The sequence below is a fragment of the Typopeltis vanoorti genome, chromosome 21 (assembly GCF_054136105.1).
Source record: "Typopeltis vanoorti isolate ZY-2024b chromosome 21, IOZ_Tvanoo_1.0, whole genome shotgun sequence".
In the NCBI taxonomy this organism is placed as follows: Eukaryota; Metazoa; Arthropoda; class Arachnida; order Uropygi; family Thelyphonidae; genus Typopeltis; species Typopeltis vanoorti.
The window spans coordinates 38,128,845-38,152,770 of record NC_143569.1 but is presented as its reverse complement, the minus strand read 5'-3'; the positions used below and the strand labels follow the sequence as shown (position 1 = coordinate 38,152,770).

At 34.7% G+C, this 23,926-nt stretch overlaps 1 protein-coding gene across 1 annotated transcript in view; it reads left to right on the top strand.

Annotated features, from left to right (window-relative positions):
- MED4 (mediator complex subunit 4) overlaps nt 1-23,595 on the top strand; it is a 94,845-nt gene extending 71,250 nt beyond the window's left edge. Inside the window, exon 6 of the mRNA XM_090411110.1 lies at nt 21,509-23,595. Within this exon, the coding sequence (XP_090267236.1) occupies nt 21,509-21,693 (185 nt within the window). The 3' untranslated portion in view covers nt 21,694-23,595. The remainder of the gene's footprint in view (nt 1-21,508) is intronic.
- Nucleotides 23,596-23,926: the final 331 nt, after the last annotated feature.

The following is a 23,926-nucleotide window of genomic DNA, read 5'->3' as shown; positions in this document are numbered from 1 at the left end:
GTCGGAAGTCACCACAGGAATTCGCTTTGGGTTTCTTTGGGACAGTGATAAATGTAGATTTGAGCCAATCTGATGGAAATTCATCACTTTCATATATTTTATTAAATAGCTTTTCAAGAAGTTTGATGTTATCTGGTTCTATTAATTTTAAAAATTCTGTTTGCACACCATCTTGTCCACTGGCTTTTCCTGTTTTACTTGTTCATATAGCATTCTCTATTTCGCATTTCATGATTGCTGGTCCTTGAATGTTATCTTTTATATTTATAGGCTTCTGTCTAGTATCATTGAAAAGTTCTGTTACATATTTTATCCAAATCTGTGCTTTATTCTCTTCTTCTAGAACTATTTTTCCATTTTCGTCTCTTAGAGACACTATTTGCTTTTTCCTCAGTTTTCCAGAAATTTCGTTGATTTTCTTATACAGATTGAAATTATCATGTTTCTTCTGAAGCAGTTCAATTTCAGTACATAAATTTTTCATCCAATTTTCCTTGGCTTCTTTTATTTTTTTCTTGATGATGTTATGTGTTTCTGTATACCTGGCAAGGTCTTTGTTTTTGTACATTCTTCTTGTATCAATAAGAGAAAGAATCTCATCTGTCATCCATTCCTGTTGTTTTATATTATTCACATAACCTACTTCTTCAATACTTGTTGTTACGATGGCATTCTTTAAGCTATTCCAAAGAAATTCCACACTTTATTTTCTTCTATGTTAATCTGTTGTAATCGCAGGTTAAGCTGTGTCTTGGCACTTTTATTTATGTTCGGGTCTTTCAGTTTTTCTACATCAATTTTCTTTTTCTTCTTTTGTGATTTTTTAGCTGATTTTAATCTAAGACGTACTTCTGCAACTATGGGATTGTAGTCTGATGAGATATCTGCTCCAGGATAAGTCTTTGCACTCTTTATACTACTGTGGAATCTTTTATTTATCAGTATATAATCAATTTGATTTCTGACAATGTTATGTTGGTTATCTTGAGGCGATTTCCAAGTGTACAGTCTTCTGGGTGGAAGTTTAAACCAGGTATTTGCTATTATTAGATCTTCTTCCTGACAGAACTGGACTAGGAGATCTCCTCTGTCGTTTCTGGTGCCTAAGCCATGTTCGCCAACAATTTCTCCATCACCCCCCTATTCCCACTTTTGCATTGAAGTCACCCATCACTATGTTTATATCATGTTTCTTTGTTAGGTTTTTAATCTCTTTTAGGTGTTCATAAAACTCTTCAACATCTTCTTCACTTTTGTCAGATGTGGGTGCATAAGCTTGGATGATATTTATGTTAACGGGGTTTCCCTTAAGTTGTAACAGCATTATCCTTTCAGAAAATGGAATCCAATTTATTACTGATTTATTGATTTCTTCATCTACTATTACAGCTACACCATGTCGATGTTTGTTCTCATCATTCCCAGAGTAATACATTGTTGTATTATCTTGTTGACACTTTCCAGATCCTGGCCATCTTGTCTCGCAAATTCCCAAAATCCGGATGCCCAGCCTCTTCATTTCTCTTGTGGCATTTCTTAATTTGCCAGCTTCATACAGAGTTCTGACATTCCAAGTTGCAATTTTAAAAGTGGACACTATTTTGAGCCCGGAGATTCTTCGCACCCCTGTCCTATTTAAGGGACACAGGAACTTGGGGCCAATTGTAAGGGTTTGCTCGCCATGGTGGTTGTTCTGGAGATAAGGTACAGCATTAGTTTCTCCATTTGCTTTCTGCTCTGCAGTATTACAGACGTACACAGTATAATCATATTGCCATCTGCAAATCTCTGATCACAAGCTTTTCCGTCATCATTTGGCTTCAACCTTGTGTCAGTACTGACAATGGTGCTTATTTAATGGCGGCACTACTCGCCATGTCACCGAGTTGTCATTGGGCTTTGTTAGGTTTTAAGTGAAACAGAGTTGCCACTTCTGCTCCCCCATGCCCTGATAGCTCAGTCGCTGTTGGTCCACGGCTGCTTATTCGCCAGATTGCTATGCTTATATCACAGCTAGCCTCCATATCTGAAGGCTGTTCCCCGATCCGCCACCTGGGGACGCACCCGGTAGTAGTCAGCTCTGCCCCGGGTATGTATAGGTATGTATATGTATTCGGGTAGGTATATCTTAAGATATACCTACCAGAATTCAGATTGTGTGTTTGACATGAGTTTCTGGTTCTGTCAGGGTCCTCTGTCCCACACATCAAACTGATTCTGGGTGGTGATTTCCTATCAAGGTATGACTTTAAGTGTGATTATATGAGAAAGGAGACATACCTGTTGGGAAGAAAACAGATCATAGGAAAGGGGCACATTCCAAGGTCATACGAGGAAGAGAGAAACTCACCTAGGAATAAATCTCAGGAAAGGAGCCATGAATCCCACATGGATAAGGTGAAGGGATCTTCCATAAGAGAGTTAGTTAGTAACAAGAGCTCAGTTAGTTGAGGCTCAATCAGATGTGAACTACTGTAGGACTAACAAAAAGGAGTGGAATAGAAACAGAGGAGTTCAGTACACCAGTACTGAGTTAATGGATGGAGCATACATTCAAAGAGGGACAAGGTGCTGCTGCAAAAGAAGGAATATCACAGTATGAAGAATGGATAAGTAGCAGGAGATCCTTGACAAAAAAAAAAAAAAAAAAAAAAAAAATGGTAAAAGAAGGGGCTCACAAAAAAAAAAAAAATATATATATATATATATATATATATATATTTTTTTTTTTTTTTTTTAGGAAGAACGGCACCTTTGTTAAAGTTTGTGATTAATAAAGTTCCAAAAAGGAATTTAATTTTTATCACAATTTAACAAGTAGGAATCTTTAATAAAAAAGAAAAATATACTTGCATCTAAGTGTGAAATACAACTGAGAGTATTTGTTAACTCACATAAAAAAATTTGTTGTAATATGATGAAAATAAGATAATTAAATTATAGAATATTGGTCATAAGAATTTTGCATGTAAAGGCTCACTGTTAAACAATTGAAACAAGGGATTATAAGTTTATGTCAATTCTTAGATAAGCTGATAAAGTTTAATAAATGTGACTCATAGGGTTAGCAAGAAACAAGGTAAGGTTCAAGGTTAAAGTTCCAGATTTTCCCGATGTCCAGAAATCAGTGCATGCGACTGACTTCTGGACATCGCCACAAAAGTCAGTCGCATGCACACGCCCTGTGGAAAATTTTGGCAGAAAAATGCCACCCTAACTGGTCACAGAAAGCTTATCCAGACATCGGGGGGGGGGGGGGATTAATTGCAGAAGGTGCCGGTAGGGTATAAAAGGGTTAGGAACCACACACTCTCTCTTGGTTCTCCAGTCATCGTATGGGTTGTCTTGTGTTGTTTTCCTGAGTGACTGTCAGTTCCCTTCTTCTGCCACAACAAGGAACAAAGTAAGCAGTATTTCAGTCCTATTTCCCTATTATAGAAAGGAGGGATGCCGTACAGCTGAGAGGTAACTGCTGCATGTTATATCAACCATGTTCTTGACAAAAAAGGAAAATCTGTGGAGAAGTAGGTGCCCGCGTAGTCAATCTCACGACTACCGAATCGCAGATCCATTGTGTTTCCTTGTAAGAAGCTTGATGTGCTGAAGACGTGAAGGCCCACCTTGATCCGAGAAATCTCAGATATGGTCCTCTATGGAAGAATTCGTCCTCGGAAATTACAGACAAGTAAGAGCAGAGACTAGCATAGAAGATCCTATCAAATGGTATCGTAAAATCTTATATTATTTCAAATCTTATGTAGCTGTGATTGTAGTTCAGTTACCGATCTATTGAAAGACTTGAACGAGAGTTGAACTAGGACTTTAGCGCATTTAAGAATAGAAAGAGAATAAGCTTGTCAGTGTTAATAGATAAATAATTGTGTGTCAAGTAACTTATGCATATCATCTATATTTTGTCTGAGAGTTGTCTGAAGAATTGAATGTGGTTACTATTGTAGCAATAGGACTGTTTAACCCATATTACTCTCGTGAGCTAACGTGTATAAACTAATTGTGTTTAATTAAGGTATTGTATCATAATATTGTGCTCAGACAGATGAGAAATTTTAGTCAATTGTTAACATTTGCGAGGATATCCTTTTATCGTATGTGTGGAGTCTTTTGTGGCGGTATAATCGCCCTTCCTACATAGAATTTTATAACCTATCATTTGTGTTTTGCTAGTATTGCTTTGTATTGCCTCAGCTTAGTATTGAATTAAGTTTTTAACGATTTTTAATGTATTATATTGTGCTTATGTGTATAATAAACTTTTGCTCACTGAAAACTCAGTTGCCAATTGTCATTCAATGCACCGCTTCTAATAGTGTACAAATCTAGCCAAGGCAGGGGACGGAGAGAAAAATTAAGTTGTGAGTTCAAGGTCACGACTGCATAATTGTTTCACACCTAAACATTTAAGAAATTGCTTCTTGTTTTGATTTTCTTTCATAAACTAAATGTCCTAAATGCCGCTGCTAAAAAAATATAAATGTTTTACGATACTAAGGGGAGCAAGAGCTTAGATACCTTGTATTTGGGTGATATCACGTATAATAAGAAATTTGTTACAAACAAGATAAAATATAAACTTGTAAGAGGAATTAACAATTATAGGACGGTAAAAAGGGGACACAACAATATTGGCCTCAGTCAAACCCAAACATTGAGTTTTGAAACATTTCCCAGCTTGTGCAAATGGTTTTCAGTGCTTGTATAGGATATGTTCACTACTGCAGCAATCTCCTGCACTGTTTGTGACGGATTTTTGTCGACGATATCCTTCACAACACTTGAATCAACCTAGGTGAGGCGCGAGGCGCATCACTGACATCGAAATCTCCAGAACGGAATTTGGCAAACCACTTTTTGCATACGTGTTCTGTTAAGGCACCATCCCCATATATGCTGCATATTTTTATGGGCCTCTCAGGCTAGTTTGCCTTTTTGAAATAAAAAAGCAAAATATGCTGGTAATGTACGTTATTTCCTTCCATTTCTAAAAATATGTTACACACACGCAGCTGAAGTTGGCCGAACGAAAATTCACTGAAAGCTTATGTGAAATGTCACCTTTCAACTGCGCGACAGCGTTGCGTGGTAGCGCAACAATAGCGATAGGTGAAGCAACGTAAACTTGTATTAACACATAAACCGAATGAACTTATTTGTCAACCCAATATATGTTCTTTCTTGTGGTTATATCAGTTACTTTAATATTTTTGTTCTATGTGTTTATCAGAACTTTCCAGACCTCCCTTTTATTTTATCATGGCTATATTCATACCAAAAGAAAAATTAGAAAAAATTTTTTCCCAAGTCATGTTTTTTCCCTTTCATTTTTTTAAAATATTTAATATCTTCATTACTTTGTTAGTTTTTTCTCCATTTTTTTTCCCCTTTGGTATTAGGTACATATATATGGCTGGAATATACATTATTTTCACCAATCAGTTTTTGTGAAATAGACATAAATTAATAAATCATTATAGTTCATTTTTACAATCCAAACTCCTCTTTATAATATAAAAGTTGATAAAAGAATAGATATATTCTTTTATAAACTTTTTTATGTTATTTTCAGTGATGTTTTTTCCACCTCAATTTCCTTTATATGTGCATATATGTAATTTTGAGAAGCTGATGTATTTCCCATTCCAAACAAAAGTAGACTTCCGGCATCTGTCACTCATTTTGTTTTCCTGTATGCATTATTTATTCTTATTATCAACAAAACAATGTTACCAATGTGAGATAGATATTAAGGTGAAAAATATAGAGAAAGCAACAACATTCTACTTGTACTTATTCTGAAATGATCACATTATTCCTTATTCATTTTAATAGTAGAAAAATTATGCATTTTTCAATAAATTCAAAAAAGAGAAGAGATAATTTGCATTATTTGCTTATTGGTATCAAATGATAATACTTATTATCCTTTTTTAAATTACCATTGTTAAGCCTTTTAAGAATCTTTTGCTTAATTGCAAAAAAAAACTAGTTCATAAGAATAATTAATATAAATATACCTAATCCTAAAGTTTGACAATAAAAATGATGTATAAGTCACCTTTTGTTTTTCTGCTACTGGTTGCAATTTTCTTTTTTATTGTTTACTTTTTACTGTTTACCTGTATTGTAATATGAAGTATTTGGAGTCACTGTAAACTATAAAAAGTACTTTAGGATGATTTTAGAAGTATCTTGAAAGAGACATAATTTATCTACCTGCTTGTTCACATTTACACATTTCAGAAAAATATGTATCTAGGTCATTTCTGACTAAGGTGACCATATTATCATCCAAACTGGGACATTTTTGACAATAAAGGTATGGGAAGGAGACTAAAAATTAAAGTTATATATTTTGAAATATTGAAGCCATGTTGGTTTGATCATTTTGGTGGACCTATAAAATAGTTCTGTTAAAACTATTTTCAAAAATTAAATTCTTTCTAAAGAAAATGAAAACAATTCATGTTTGTGTACATTAAAGCAAAATAAAAAAATTCATTAAAAATAACATAAGCAGAATAATTGTTCTTGATAAATATTCACACACTTTAATCAATTTATTGGGGTATCTGTCTATCTCTAAAACCATGTCACTAGTATTTTTTGAAGGGTCAAAGCTATATAACTGAGAGGAGACCTCCACATAGCCTTTAAAGGAATGTGGAGAACCGACCAGGGCTTCTAACCTAATGTCCAATCCTCGCCTTCTCGTGGTGCACCCTGTTGGCTATCTACCTGGATACTGAACAAACGAGGATGGGCTGGCAATTTGGGATTTAGCCGACCAAATTGTATTCCTATTGGCTTAAACCAATATAGAAAATGATGGTACAACATGACAGAACTTCATGCCGGCTGGCACGTCGCCCAGTTAAACAAGGCACCCGTTGTTTTTGCCAGGGAACCAGGGCGAACAGCGAAAAGTCAGCTACTGGAACAAATCTGAAAGCACACCACAACTCAACATCACCAGAGTTAAAGATCAGTACTATCAACATAAGAATCATGAATGACAAAGAGATGAGGAATTAGATAAGTACCAGATTGATATAATAGGGGTGACTGAAACAAAAAAGACAAAAACTGGTGAGATCTTTCTGAGCAATAAATACAAAATGTTATATTCAGGCAATGACTATCAAGGAAAAGAAGAAGTAGCCATAGTATTCAACACAAAATATGAGACTGATCTTCTTGAATGGCATGCAATCTCAAGTAGAGTGATGTGGGCAAATATGAGAATGGGGAACTGGATAATGAGACTTATATGTGCCTATGGTCCCTCATAAGGTTCTACTAAGATGGAAGTGGAGGAATTTTTTTGGAGGCTTTAGGAAAAGCAACTGACACAATGAAATAGGAAAGGTTGGTCCTTGTTGGGGATCTAAATAGCAGAGTAGGGAGTGATTGTCAGACATACAAAAATAGTTTGAGGAAAATTTGGAGAAAAAGAGCAAAGCTAATAATAATGGCAAATACCTGTTGGATTTCTGCTCAGGACATGGACTGGTTGTTACTAACACCATGTTCCAACATAAAAATGTGCACAAATTCACATGGAGAGAAGAGGCAAGGAATAAGAAAAGTCTCATTGACTATGTTATTGTTGATAGTGTTGTTTTCTACCTGTGCAGGACACCAGAGTGTACACAGAATTTGAAGAAATTTCATTACCATTTAGTCTTGAGCAGGTAAAATTGAATTTCATATTGAAAAGAATGACATGTGAGAAAGTTTTAAAGTGAATAAAAGTTGAGCAGCTCACAGATGTGAACTGTAGACTAAAATACACAAAGATTATTGAAGAAAAAATGAAAGAGTTTGAGAACAAGAACCAAACCTTGAAGAAAACCCTGATTGCTTCAGCCAGAGAGGCATGTGGTGAGGTTGTCTACAAGAATAGAAAAATTAGAACTCCATGGTGGTGGACACAGGAAGTTAAAGAGGCAGTGAAGGAGAAGAAGAAAGCATATCAAAAGTTCCTGGCAAATAAGTCAGCTTGTTCTCTTAGAGAATACAGAGACAAATGTAAGAAAGCTAAACACTGTAAAACTAGTTAACAAAAGTCATGGGAGGACTTTGGCAAGAACATAAAATAAATATGAAGAAGGTGGTAAGATATTCTGCAGATTGTTGAAGAAGCTTAGAAATGGAGAAAAGAGTGCTGTAAAAGGAGTTAGAGATGATAAAGGCGACATGAAAATGGGAGAAAAAGATATCCTAAGTATGGAGTAATTACTTCGAAAAATTGCTAAATGAAACAAGCAGTGATAGCACAGTGGTAAAAAACACTCAACAGGCATACAGTCAGTAATAGATATCCATACTTGAAGTAGAAAAAGCCATCAAATGCTTGAAATGTGGAAAGGCATGCAGCAGGAGTAGATGATATTCGACCCGAAATGCTGAAGTATGGTGGTACAAAAGTCTTACAGTGGCTGCACTGCATTGTTCAGAAGGCCATGACAGAGGGATGAATTCCTGATGATTGGAGTAGAGCTCTAATAGTACCAATATATAAAAAGGGAAATAAATCTGAATGTGAGAATTACAGAGGTATTTCCCTACTGAGTGTTCCAGGCAAGATTTATGCCAGTATACTTGAGAAACGGTTGAGAAGAATTGTGGAAGAACAAGCTGGATTCAGGCCAAATAGAGGCTGTCAGGTTCAGATCTTCACTTTACGACAATTTGTTAAGAAAGCATGGGAATATAACAAAGATCTGTATTTAAGTTTTGTTGATCTGGAGAAGGCATATGACAAGGTGGCAAGAGAGAAGGTATTCAATACATGGTCTTTATTTGAGTTGCAAGTCAGCAGTTAGAATTGAAGGAAGTACAAGATGGTTTAATGTTAAATCTGGTGTGAGACAAGGATGTACATTATCCCCTGTGTTATTCATTATCTATATGGATCACATTATGAAGGAAAGTGGTATTAAACATGATATCAGAATTGGAGATGTTAATGTTAGCTCTTTGCTTTATGCGGACGATGTTATACTTCTAAATAAATCCGCTACAAGTTTGCAAGAATTCCTGACTAAATTGAATAACTGTTTTAATAGATATGGTATGAAGGTCAGCATATAAAAAGACAAAGACAATGAAAATAGGTACAATCATTGAAAATGTCAACTGTGTTTTGAATGGGGAACCTGTGGAACAAGTAAAACATTTCAGCTACTTAGGGACGATTTTTATTGAAGATGGTAAATTAAATATGGAAATAGACAACAGAATCAACAAAGCTGGTATTGTAGAAAGTCAATTGAATAAATTCATATGGAATAAGAGAGAAATTAGTCAGAACACTAAACTAGCTGTATACAAGACAGTGTTCAAACCAATTTTAACTTATGGATCTGAGAGCTGGGTCAGAAGTAAAACACTGGACCAAAGACTAGAGACTGCAGATATGAGAGTCCTGAGAAAGATTAGAGGCGTGAACAGATGGCATCAATGGCAATATCATTGACAATGGCATATCATTGTCAGCATCCAGGAATGCATTAACAGAGCTAATTTCAGGTGGTATGGTCACTTGAACAGAATGGGCAAGAAAAGATTAGCAAAACAAGTGTTCTCTGCCAGGTTGGCTAGAAAACGACCCAGAGGAAGACCAAGATATATTTGGATTGATACGGTACCTTAGATGATAGAAATGTAAGATCTGATAATGTTGGGGTCTTGACAAGTAACAGACTGATTTGGAGGAAAATTGTACATAGGAAGTTAGTAATGAGATAAATTTTTCATGAAATACTATCATATCCTGTATGCCCCTTGAGGGTACATGTCAGGAATTTGATGATGATGATGTATTTTTTCAATATTCTTTTATTATTATTTTTTTTTTTCGTAAAATTAACAGCAGTCTTCTGGTAATTTGCATTTTATGGTTTATAAATTTGCAATTGTTGACACTTTCAATTGACTTTTCTCTGTAGACCAATATTTTTAATTGAGAAAGTACTCTCAACAGGTGCTGAGGTACCTGGTCAGCTTACAGCAAATTCTACTAAATGGAGAATATTCTCAATTCTAATTTTTTTCAGTTTTTTTTTTTAATTTTGTATTGAAATGTGTAAATATTTAAAAAAAAATAATAAAAAAAAACTAGAACAAATGCTAAACCAGATGGGACAACAGCCTTAAACTGGAACAGATGATCCAGTTTGCATCTATTAGGGTAGCATGCATTCCAGTTTGGGTAGAACATATGGTCAACGTAGTTAGAACCTAGGAATGCAAGTAGTCATTAAAAATAATAATAATAAATAAATAAACATTAAAAATGAAATTGACGAAGATTTGTTGCTCCTACAGCTGTTAATGAAAAAGTATGGTGAAAAATAATAGTATAATTAAGCAAATTGATCTTTTTTTTTTTTTTTTTTATTCTTTTTTTCTTCCTATGTGTGCAAGAATATTCATTCATGTGAATGATTTTTTTTTTTTTTTTTTGGGGTGCTTTAGGGTCAAAGCTGTATAACTGAGAGGAGACCTCCACATAGCCTTTAAAGAAATGCGGAGAACCGACCAAGGCTTCTGACCTAATGTCCAATCCTCACCTTCTCGTGGTGCACCCTATTGGCTATCTACCTGGATACTGAACGAACGAGGATGGGCTGGCAATTTGGGATTTAGCTGACCAAATTGTATTCTTATTGGCTTAAACCAATATAGAAAATGATGGTACAACATGACAGAACTTCATGCCAGCTGGGCGCGTTGCCTGGTTAAACAAGGCACCCGTTGTTTTCGCCAGGGAACCAGAGCGAACAGCGAAAAGTCAGCTACTGGAACAAATCTGAAAGCACACACCCCAACTCAACATCACCAGAGCTAAAGATCAGTACTATCAACATAAGAATTATGAATGGCAAAGAGATGAGGAATTAGATAAGTACCAGATTGACATAATAGGGGTGACTGAAACAAAAAAGACAAAAACTGGTGAGAGCTTTCTGAGCAATAAATACAAAATGTTATGTTCAGGCAATGACAATCAAAGAAAAGAAGAAGTAGCCATAGTATTCAACAAAATACGAGACTAATCTTCTTGAATGGCATGCAATCTCAAGTAGAGTGATGTGGGCAAATATGAGAATGGGGAACTGGACAATGAGACTTATTTGTGCCTATAGTCCCACAGAAGGTTCTACTAAGATAGAAGTGGAGGAATTTTTTGAGGCTTTAGAAAAAGCAACTGACACAATGAAAAAGGAAAAGTTGGTCCTTGTTGGGGATCTAAATAGCAGAGTAGGAAGTGATTATCAGACATACAAAAATAGTTTGGGAAAATTTGGAGAAAAAGTGCAAATCTAATAATAATGGCAAATACCTGTTGGATTTCTGCTCAGGACGTGGACTGGTTATTACTAACACCATGTTCCAACATAAAAATGTGCACAAATTCACATGGATATAAGAGGCAAGGAATAAGAAAAGTTTCATTGACTATGGTGTGATATGTTGATGATAGTGATGTTTTCTCCCTGGTGCAGGACACCAGAGTGTACGGAGAATTGGAAGTGATTACTATTTAGTCTTGAGCAGGTAAAATTGAATTTTATATTGAAAAGAATGACATGTGAGAAAGTTTTAAAGCGAATAAAAGTTGAGCAGCTCTCAGATGTGAACTGTAGACTAAAATACACAAAGATTATTGAAGAAAAAATGAAAGAGTTTGAGAACAAGAACCAAACCTTGAAGAAAACCCTGATTGCTTCAGCCAGAGAGGCATGTGGTGAGGTTGTCTACAAGAATAGAAAAATCAGAAATCCATGATGGTAGACACAGGAAGTTAAAGAAGCAGTGAAGGAGAAGAAGAAAGCATATCAAAAGTTCCTGGCAAATAAGTCAGCTTGTGCTCTTAGAGAATACAGAGACAAATGTAAGAAAGCTAAACACTGTAAAACTAGCTAAACAAAAGTCATGGGAGGACTTTGGCAAGAACATAGAAAATAAATATCAAGAAGGTGGTAAGATATTCTGGAGGTTGTTGAAGAAGCTTAGAAATGGAGAAAAGAGTGCTGTAAAAGGAGTTAGAAATGATACATGAAAACAGGAGAAAAAGATATCCTTGAAGTATGGAGTAATTACTTTGAAAATTTGCTAAATGAAACAAGCAGTGATGACAGCACAGTGATAAAAAAAACACTGACCAGGCATACAGTCAGGAATACATGTCCATACTTGAAGTAGAAAAAGCCATCAAAGGCTTGAAATGTGGAAAGGCATGCAGCAGGAGTAGATGATATTCGACCAGAAATGCTGAAATATGTTGGTATAAAAGTCTTACAGTGGCTGCACTATATAGTTCAAAAGGCCTGGACAGAAGGACAAATTCCAGATGATTGGAGTAGAGTTCTCATAGTACCCATATATAAAAAGGGAAATAAAACTGAATGTGTGAATTACAGAGGTATTTCCCTACTGAGTGTTCCTGGCAAGATCTATGCAAGCATATTTGAGAAACGGTTGAGAAGAATTGTGGAAGAAAAGCTTGGTGAAGAACAAGCTGGATTCAGGCCAAATAGAGGCTGTCAGGATCAGATCTTCACTTTACGACAAATAGTTGAGAAAGCATGGGGATATAAGAAAGATCTCTATTTAAGTTTTGTAGATCCTGAAAAGGCATATGACAAGGTGCCAAGAGAGGAGCTAATCAATACGCTACAGTTATATGGTGTCTATGGGCCATTATATCAAGCAATACTTAGTCTGTATTTGGGTTGTAAGTCGGCAGTTTGAATTGAAGGAAGTGCAGGAAGATGGTTTAATGTTAAACCTGGTGTGAGACAAGGATGTATACATTATCCCCTCTGTTATTCATTATCTATATGGATCACATTATGAAGGAAAGTGGTATTAAACATGATATCAGAATTGGAGGTGTTAATGTCAGATCTTTGCTTTATGCGGACAATGTTATACTTCTAAATAAATCCACTACAAGTTTGCAAGAGTCCCTGACTAAATTGAATAACTGTTGTAATAGATATGGTATGAAGGTCAGCAATAAAAAGACAATGAAAATAGGCAGAATCATTGAAAATGTCAACTGTGTTGTCAGTGGAGAACCTGTGGAACAAGTAAAACATTTCAGCTACTTCGGGACAATTTTTATTGAAGATGGTAAATTAAATATAGAAATAGACAACAGAATCAACAAAGCTGGTATTGTAGGAAGTCAATTGAATAAATTCATATGGAATAAGAGAGAAATTAGTCGGAACACTAAATTAACTGTATACAAGACGGTGTTCAAACCAGTTTTAACTTATGGATCTGATAGCTGGGTCAGAAGTAAAACACCAGACCAACGACTAGAGACCACAGATATGAGAGTCCTGAGAAAGATTAGAGGAGTGAACAGATGGCATCAATGGCAATATCATATTAAAAACGAGAATATTAGGAAAGAACTTGACATTGTCAGCATCCAGGAATGCGTTGCAGAGCTAATCTCAGTGGTATGGTCACTTAAACAGAATGGGCGAGGAAAGATTAGCAAAACAAGTGTTCTCTGCCAGGTTGGCAGGAAAACGACCCAGAGGAAGACCAAGATATAGCTGGATTGATACGGTACAATGTGCCTTAGACGATAGAAATATAAGATCTGATAATGATAATATTGGAGTCTTGACAAGTGACAGAGTGATTTGAAGGAAAATTGTAGATAGGAAGTTAGTAATCATGTAAATTTTTCATGTAGTACTATCATATCCTGTACACCCCTTGAGGGTACATGTCAGGAATTTCATGATGATGATGGTGGTGAATGATTTTTGCAATGTTTTCAGTAAATAAGTGCAAGAAAGGAAGATCCACTTAGATCATCTATCAAAGGAAATAATGCTTTAAAAGTGAAAGAGATACATTTAGAAAGTAGATGGATAAAAATACAGAGTGAAAACTATTCACTCTGTATTGCAAATTTAAATTTGCTTGATACTAGAAATGATTTCAAAATTTATATATTAATGATACCTGGATGTTTGTTACATAGATACATATTATTCCTTTTGTATACTTTCTATAGGTACAAATGTTGCTTCTGTTGTCAGTTTTTTTTAATATCATGAGAAGTTTAAATTCATATCGAAATCATAAATAAAAGAGAACAGCAGGCAACATGTATATGTGTGCGCACTCAAAATATGTCTTTTATAGTTGGCATAAAACACATCATCATTAATTGTTTTTTAAAAACTTTTTAGGACAAAATGATTTATAGACAGTGTAACTCCCAACCCACAAAATGTTGTTAACCAGTGAGCTAAGGTTTTTTTTTTCCTGTTTTTATTATTATTTTATTTATTTATTTTTGTGATTTTTATTTCTTTTTTACATAGTTCAAAAATCTGCTCTAGAGACCAAATGGGGAACTTTTTCAAGCCCCTTCAGTGATCCTGTAACCAAGGCTGTAGCTCACACCGGGTAATGAAATTCATCTACCACCTAAAGATAATCTCAAATATCCATGTCCATGTGTGGAATTCAAACCACAGCCCATTGGTTGGAGAGCAGATATGCTAACTACTCAGCCAGCCAGCCCAGCATAAATAAGACTGATGTGAAATAAAAAATATTTCACATCAGTCTTATTTAAAATTATTGCAGTAAAGTTTAATTGGAACACTTGGAACATATAGGGATGGAAACTAAAAATAAATCAAGCTAAAAAAAAAGGTGAAGAGTTGCAGTTATTAACAGCCTTTATGCACAAAACAAATGAATCATAACTGATAACAGGACATCATGCCTCTAGTGGTGAAATACAAAAATTTGTATGAAGCAAATGGTTAATTGAGATTCAAATAATACCGAACTTGCTTTTTTAATGGAACATTCTTTAGAAAGGACCTGTCCTTTTGAAGCCAAAAATGGAAGGCATTTACATGATGTGGTTTTTCAAAACTAATAAAAATAAATCTGCTGATATTAATTAATTTATGTAGTTGCTTTACAAAGACAGGCCACCCTATATATATCATCATCATAATCCTGCTGTGGATCATCAAGTAAGAGATCTACAGGATAGATACTGTGATAGTACTATATGGTTACATTACAACTAACTTCTTCTCAGAGCACCTGTGTAGCTCAGTGGAAGTGGTGTGTGCTGTACACAGTTCCAGATGACCTGAAGAAAGAGTGTCGTAAGTTCAATTCTAGTTGCCAACTTCAGGAACTTTTACTAAGCCTTTGTTCAACTGGCCTCACCTACTCCCCTGTATGGGAATTATAGGTGTTAGCCGAGCTGATTTTAGTTAACTTTTTATCAGCAATTTTCTTCCTAATTAATCTGTATCTGTTAGGATGCCAGTATTGTCAGATCTTATATTTCAGTCTCCTAAGACATTCCTAAAAACATTAAAATAAAAAGATCCACTTCGATCTTGTCTTCCTCTGGATCTTTTTTTTTTTCTGGCATCAGTCTCCTGTTTTGCCACTCTTTCCATTCCCATTCTTAAGTGACCATATCACCTGAGATACTGCCTTTAAATCAGATGGAATGTTTAACTTTTGCTCAACACTAGGTGACATTCACTTTTTATTTGAAATTTCCTGTATGCTCTTGAACCAATCTGAAGAAATCACTATTAGTAATAACACGAATCTGTGAGACTTTGTGTCTTCATGTGAATTATGTTTATTTCTATGTTAAAATGTGATGTAATAATTATTAGACTCTGTCCCAAATAGAAATCTAGCAAACATTTGCCATTATTATTATTAGCTCTGCCCTTTTCTCCAAATTTTACCAAACATTTCTGTATGTTCAAGATTCATTTCCTACTTGAATATTAGCTCTCCAATAAGAACCAGCTTTATACTTTTCTTTATGTCATCTACTCTCCCTAATGATTTAGATAAATTCCTGTACTATTTCTTTTCTAGAGCTTTCCATAATACTATAATCAGAAATAAATCCAGTTGTCCAATTTTCCATTTCATAATTTGGCTACATTACTTGAAATTGATTCCCATCCAAGAAGTTTATTGTTATGTTTTGTGCTGAATGCATTAGTGGTTCATTCTTTTTCCTGTTGTCCTCATATTTGTAAATTTAGGGACACAAAAACACATGTGTTGAACAGATTATTTTATTAATTACTAATAAAATAATCTACTAAACTAGGTGTCATAAGCACCCTTAAACACAGAGCCCTAACTATTTGTTCTAATGAACAGGCTCTAAACCAGGAATACAAGATCATCAACCAAACATTTATCAAAAATGGATACAGTAAAAAAAACTATTCATAAGATCCTCCATAAAGATACCAGTAAGAACAAAAAAGATTTCAAGAATGCTATTGCCATTCCTTATGTTAGAGGCATTTCTGAAAAAATAGAACACTTCACAAATACAACATTAAAACCACCTTTAAACCCCCAAATAAGTTAAGACACCTACTCAGTTCTTCTAAAGATCCTCTTCCACACCTAGCCCACCCAGGGGTATACAAAATACAATGCACATGCAACATACCATACATAGGGGAAACAGGGCGAACTATCCCAATCAGACAAGACGAACACAAACGACACATTAAATAACTCCATTTTGGTAAAACCGGCCTTTCTGACCATGCACTCCAAACATACCACAGAATTGATTGGAGAAATACCAAGTCCCTACACTGCACCAAAACCTTGTTTGAGAGAAAATTTAAAGAGTCATGTGAAATGCTCAAACACAACCCAAATCTCAACAAAAATGATGGCCTAACCATTTCAAGAATGTGGAGGACCCATCTACAACCTGTATAACAACCTAACTAGCCATAGAAAAATCCCTACAAGAAGACAACCTGGTGAAGTGTTTGTAACATTCAACAGCAACTGAAAGAAATCATATTATAACAATCAGAACTATCCAGAAGAATATTAATACATGAGGACTTTAGCAGTTTATTGTAGTTGTATTTATTTATTTTATTTTATTTTTATATATATATTTTATTTATTTATTTATTTTATTTTATTTATTTATTTATTTATTTTTTATCACTAGAGGTCAGGCTAGGGAAAAGGATTAACTAACTACATAGATTTAGTTTACCGGTATACAGGGCATGAGCATGTAGCTTGGTTCCGTATACACTTGTATTCTTCCGACGATGACCTTGATACTGGGGTCGAAACGTCAAGTTTTATTTTATTAGTAATTAATAAAATAATCTGTTCAACACATGTGTTTTTGTGTCCCTAAATTTACAAATATGAGTGCTGATCATCCTGTAACCTTAAAAGAAAGAATCATCATAATCCATGGAGATGTAACCCACAAGCAGTGCAGCCTCTACGGTAAGCTAAAGATGTGTTTCCTTGTTAATGAATCGACTAGTCTTTTTAAAACGATGTAGAGACAGCAACGTAATATCCAACTGCATTAAACTAAAGAAGAAGTTTAAATCAGCCAAAGCGCTCCGTATTTATGCCCAGTTGGAAAAAGCCTTGTTACGAGAACAAATCCACCAGGCACGTAAAAATCTAGCATCCACCCAAGCCAAAGTTCTACAACTTAAATTTGAGTTATCCGACTACGTTATTCCAGAAATTTGGGAGATTCTAGACGGGATCACTGATGACTCGGCCAAGCACTCATTACTCAATAACAAAGAAAAATTAGTAATGAAATTTCAAGCCCTACAACAACAGAAAAGCACAAGACCATCAACGATGCCATTACGAAAGGAACAGCCAATCACAAACCGACATCATAAGGAGCAGCCAATTGCTCACAAGCAATGTTAGGAGCAACCAACCATCATCGAATCACTGCTTGGTTATCAACCAATCAAACCACAATCTCACCCAAGGTGAACTCTCGCTGCTAAAGAAAGGTTTGAACTACGCCATTGCTGTGAGGTCAGTAAACAAACTTGATATCGTGTATCATATCGAGAGAGGTTTAAGATTCCTCCCCACCATTTTGGCTGATAAAATACGAATGGAAACATCGTTTATACTAAATTCAAACAAAAAACTAAGCACCAACTTAAACAAAACCGAAAATCTAGCCCTTAAATCCTTAAAAAATAACCATGACATTATAATCACGAAAGCAGATAAAGGCAATGCTATTGTCCTTTTAGACCGTACAACATACGTTGAAAAAATGAACCATTTAATATCGGACCACAACACCTACCAAATGGTAAACTACAACCCCACAAAATGTAACAAAAAGAAAACAACTGAATTAATCAAATCCGTCCACACATCGCCGAAAGAAACAACAAAAAAATTAATACCTCAGTATGCCCGTGAGCCCAGAATTTATGGCCTGCCAAAAATACACAAACCAGGCACACTGCTTCGTCCGATTGTTGAAGGAATTGACAGCCTAAATTATCACTTAGCCAAAAAATTAGCTGCCACACTCAAGGAATTGGTAGGTCAGTCCCCTTCCTACATAAAAAATACACAACATTTCATTAATAAAATTAAAAACATTACACTCAACGACCAAGATTTATTAGTCAGCTTTGACATAACTTCCCTTTTCCCAATCAATGACACGATCTTGCTCCTACAGAACATATTTCCACACGACATCACAGCCCTCTTTGCCCACGTACTCCGCTCTGGATATTTCGCGTGGCAAAACAATTTTTACCTTCAAAAAGAAAGTACAGCCATGGGCTCACCACTTTCTCTCCCAATAGCTAACTTTTACATAGAAGACTTTGAGCAACGTGCTCTAAAGACAGCATGTCCAAAGAAGCCCGAAATTTGGCTCAGATATGTCGACGATATTTTCGCCATTTGGCCCCACGGCCGCAAAGCTCTAAATACTTTCCTTAGCCACCTAAACAAGCAACACAAACGTATCCAATTCACCATTGAAATGGAAAAAAATAACTCTCTTCCTTTCCTAGACACACTTTTCACACGTCTTCCCTCTGGCTGTTTCTCCTTCTCAGTTTACCGCAAACCTACACACACACAGGCCAATACATACACAAAAATTCTTACTACCACCCAACACAAAAACTAGGTGTCATAAGCACCCTTAAACACAGAGCCCTAACTATTTGTTTTAATGAACAGGCTCTAAACCAGGAATACAAGATCATCAACCAAACATTTATCAAAAATGGATACAGTAAAAAAACTATTCATGAGATCCTCCATAAAGATACCAGTAAGAACAAAAAAGATTTCAAGAATGCTATTGCCATTCCTTTTGTTAGAGGCATTTCTGAAAAAATAGAACACTTCGCAAATACAACATTAAAACCACCTTTAAACCCCCAAATAAGTTAAGACGCCTACTCAGTTCTTCTAAAGATCCTCGTCCACACCTAGCCCGCCCAGGGGTATACAAAATACAATGCACATGCAACATACCATACATAGGGGAAACAGGGCGAACTATCCCAATCAGACAAGACGAACACAAATGACACATTAAATAACTCCATTTTGGTAAAACCGGCCTTTCTGACCACACACTCCAAACATACCACAGAATTGATTGGAGAAATACCAAGTCCCTACACTGCACCAAAACCTGGTTTGAGAGAAAATTTAAAGAGTCATGTGAAATGCTCAAACACAACCCAAATCTCAACAAAAATGATGGCCTAACCATTTCAAGAATGTGGAGGACCCATCTACAACCTGTATAACAACCTAAACTTGAGAGAAAAGAGTCATGTGAAATGCTCATACACAACCCAAATCTCGACAAAAATGATGGCCTAACCATTTCAAGAATGTGGAGGATCCATCTACAACCTGTATAACACCTAAACTAGCCATAGAAAAATCCCACTACAAGAAGACAACCTGGTGAAGTGTTTGTAACATTCAATAGCAACTGAAAGAAATCATATTATAACAATCAGAACTATCCAGAATATTAATACATGAGGACTTTAGCAGTTTATTGTAGTTGTATTTATTTATTTTATTTTATTTTTATATATATATATATATATTTTTTTTTTTTTATTTATTTATTTTTATTTTTTATTTTATTTATTTATTTATTTTTTATCACTAGAGGTCAGGCTAGGGAAAAGGATTAACTAACTACGTAGATTTAGTTTACCGGTATACAGGACATGAGCATGTAGCTTGGTTCCGTATACACTTGTATTCTTCCGATGATGACCTCGATACAGGGGTCGAAACGTCAAGTTTTATTTTATTAGTAATTAATAAAATAATCTGTTCAACACGTGTGTTTTTGTGTCCCTAAATTTACAAATATGAGTGCTGATCACCGTGTAACCTTAAAAGAAAGAATTTTTCCTGTTCTGCCAGAAAAAAAAAATTTAGGAATTATTATTTAGAAAGATTTCACTCAGAAAGGCCTAGGAAAACATTAATAATTATGATTGTTTTCTATTTAAATGATATGATTAGTTCCTGTGACATGCTTGGGGAGTTCTGCAGCAAATTCTTCAATATTACGTCAGTTTGTTCATTTTTTACAAATATGACCTGCCAGAGAAATGCCTGGCAGGTCATGTGGAAATTATCGTGGTTTTGTTTTCTGTCATAATTATCATTTCCATTGGCCCTTCTGTTGTGATTATAACAAAAAATCATTATTATATGCATAATGTACATATAATGAATTTTCATTATACAGTGAATGGTAATAATTTTGGTGAGAGGTAAGCTATTTCTGATCAAGTAATTTGTTCAAATGGGGTCGGGGGTAAACAGTACTAGCAGTTATCAGTCATAGAAATTTGAATCAATATTTTTTGCAGATTAAATGGAACTTATTTGTAGTTGATGTGTGAAAGGTAGTAGATTATGTTTAAAGGAATTAGTTGGGTAAATTTTAAAAATGGGCAAAGTTGGAAAGGCAGTTGCACTTGTGTTATGCACTCAAAAGGAAGTAGTATAGCACTTTTGGTTGAAAAAGATAAAGATTTGATATTGACATGAGAAACCTTTATAAAGGTTTCACTAATTTAAATTGAGTTAGCTAACCTCATATGGGAGAGGTTTCTCTTTCCAAATACTGGTATTTCATTCCACAAAACAAGTAAAAATAGACAGTATTGACAAGCTTAGGATATTGTGAGAATAAAGGTAGCCACTCTGTTGCTTCAGGTTTATTTTCTAGAGACAAAATAGTGCAGGATTATTATTTTTATGATTTTATTATTATTATTTTTTGTTCTTTACAAAAGTGTAAAGAATAATTATGGTTATACAAGTTATATTTTTATCAAAATAGTTCCTGCAGTATTGCACTAAGATTTTCTCTGTGGTGATATTCACCAGTCTACTGATTCTTCAAGTAGAGCTCATTTAGTGATAAATGAGCCAGTGATGTCACTGGGATGATTAACTAGTTAATTATAATAGCAGCATAAAATTTTTCTACGTCATCTTCACACAGAATTTGCAGTTCTGTATTTGATTAGAATATTGAACATATTTATTTTAATTGTATATGAAGATAATTTAAAGTAATGCATTGTTGACTTTTTTTTTACAGATGCAGCATCTTCATCTCAAGCAGGGACATTCACTTGGCAGCCAAGCAATGATCTTAAGAGTATAAGTTCCGCAACAAATCATAATTCTGTGTCTATGGATACTAAAGGTCATAACAAGGAAAGTGAGGATGTGGAAGTAATGTCTACCGATTCTTCAAGTAGCTCATCTAGTGATAGCCAGTGATGTCATTAATGTGACTTATCTTTGTTTCTTGTATGGTTTTATAAAAATATCATTTGCTCATAATGGAAGAAGTAGATTGAATCATGAAAAATGAAATTATGACTTTCACAGTATTAATCTATTACTTCTTTTTTATTTTTTGAATTTTAACTTGTGTACTTGTCACAACCAGTTTTGTAGCAGAATGGAATTCTTGCATTGCATAATAGAATACCCTCCCTGGATTCCTTGGAGTTGTAATGTCATAGTAACATGACAGAAGTCAAAGCAGTGTTATGTGGTACTATGAGATATCTGAAATGTAAATATTCATTAGCTGGCTTCCAGTGGAATGGAAAACATTTATTTATGGAGAGAACAAGTAAGTACTTGGTTCTGTGTAACAGTGCCCTAGGAGTGGTATTAAGGTATTCCTGGAAATAAGAAGACACACTTTTATTTTTTATTTCTAGAACATATAATTACTAGAAAGAAAAGTAGCCATTTGAAGTTATATTTATTATTAATCATATCTACTTCAGTATGTGCTCATACATACTTCTAGGGATTGTGACAAAAATGATTTAACTTTGAGCAGATATACCCTCTGAGCAGCAGCAACATCAGTGATGCTGGAATTCTGTAACTTATGGATTTCTTATTATAGTGCTGATTAATTCCATAGTGCCTATCAAGGTTTTGAATAGGCACCCATTTGTATTTCTGTGATGTATGCATCATAATCTAATGCTTCAAATTAGGGGGGGAAATAATAAAAATAAATAATTCTGAATAATAGCATATAAAATATGTGCCAAATGATGTAAACATAATTTTATTTTCTTTGGAAAAAATTTATTTAGTATTTTATTTCCCTTCTGTTTCTTAAGAATATAGTTCTTTTAACCCTTTTTATAGCACTCCTGGCTATAGGCATCTCCTAGTTCTCTCCATCTGTTTCTATCCTGAGCTGGTGCCAAAGAGTTCCAATTGTTTTTCTTATATCATCTGACCATCTTCTTTCAGGTCTTTCAGCTGATCTTTTATCTTCATATGGCTGCCACTCCAGTAAAACTTTTGTCCATCTATTGTCCTTGAGTCTTGCGATGTGTCCCACCCATTTCCATTTCTTTTGAAGTATGTTTTCTCCAATATCTAAAAATTTTGTTTTAGCTCTTATTTCTTCATTTTTGATTTTATATATTTAGCAGACATCTTTCCATTCTTTTTTCTGGTTTTTACATTTTATCTATTATTACCTTTTTTGATTGTTCAGGTTTCTGCTCCATGTGCCATAACAGGCAATACACATTGGTTGAACAGTCTTGCTCTGTTTTTGGAGAACAGAGCAAGACTGTTCTGAGACTAAAGAAATATATTTAGTAATGGAAAGAGGACGTCACCTGTCATCTTATTTGCCTGTCGCTGTAAAGTAGGTATAAGTATTATATTTTTTTTAAAAAATAGACCTTACTTTCCTTCTATGGAATGTAAAAGTTTATTTTAATTTTTGCAGTTGTTGGCACATGACTGCCCATACATTAACAGTGTGCTGTAGGTTTCAACTTTAATATGTGGGTCTCTGATATGTGGAAGGAGTGGGAGAGAGCGAATGGAAAGTAGATAGTTGTTCCTAAAATAATGTATTGGTAGTAAAAGAAAAGTTATGCATAATTCACATTAGTTCAATGATATCTAGTAATGTATAATCAGTAATTTGTGATCATTGCTAAAAGTCAGTGTTATTACTATTCATTCCACATCCTGATGTCTGAGAATCAGGAACATGTGTACCTTGTTTTTAAAAAAAAAAAAAAAAAAAAAAAAAAAAAAAAAAAAAAAAAAAAATCAATAAAACAACAAATATGTAAATTACTGCAAATAGTGTTGCATGCAAATAAAAAAAACAGACAAATAAAAATATTTCACATTATTATTCCATTTTGAATGTGTGTTGTTTATACTGTTATAACCCAACTCTTCCATCTCGTTTTTTGCCATGCATTCAGTTCTCTCACCAGTTGAAAGAAATATGGAGTATCACTTGAAATCTTTAACCAGTGTATTGTATTGGCAAATTATTCAGAAATAACATATACATATGACAAAATATTAAGTTTGAGTTGTAAGAATAAAAATACAGTCATACCCCGACTTACGCAAATCTGGAGTTACGCGGTTACATATATGTACGTATTCCCGTCTCGCTTCACGCCTCACCACTAGTCGTATCTTTCAGGCGCCGGCCGCATTC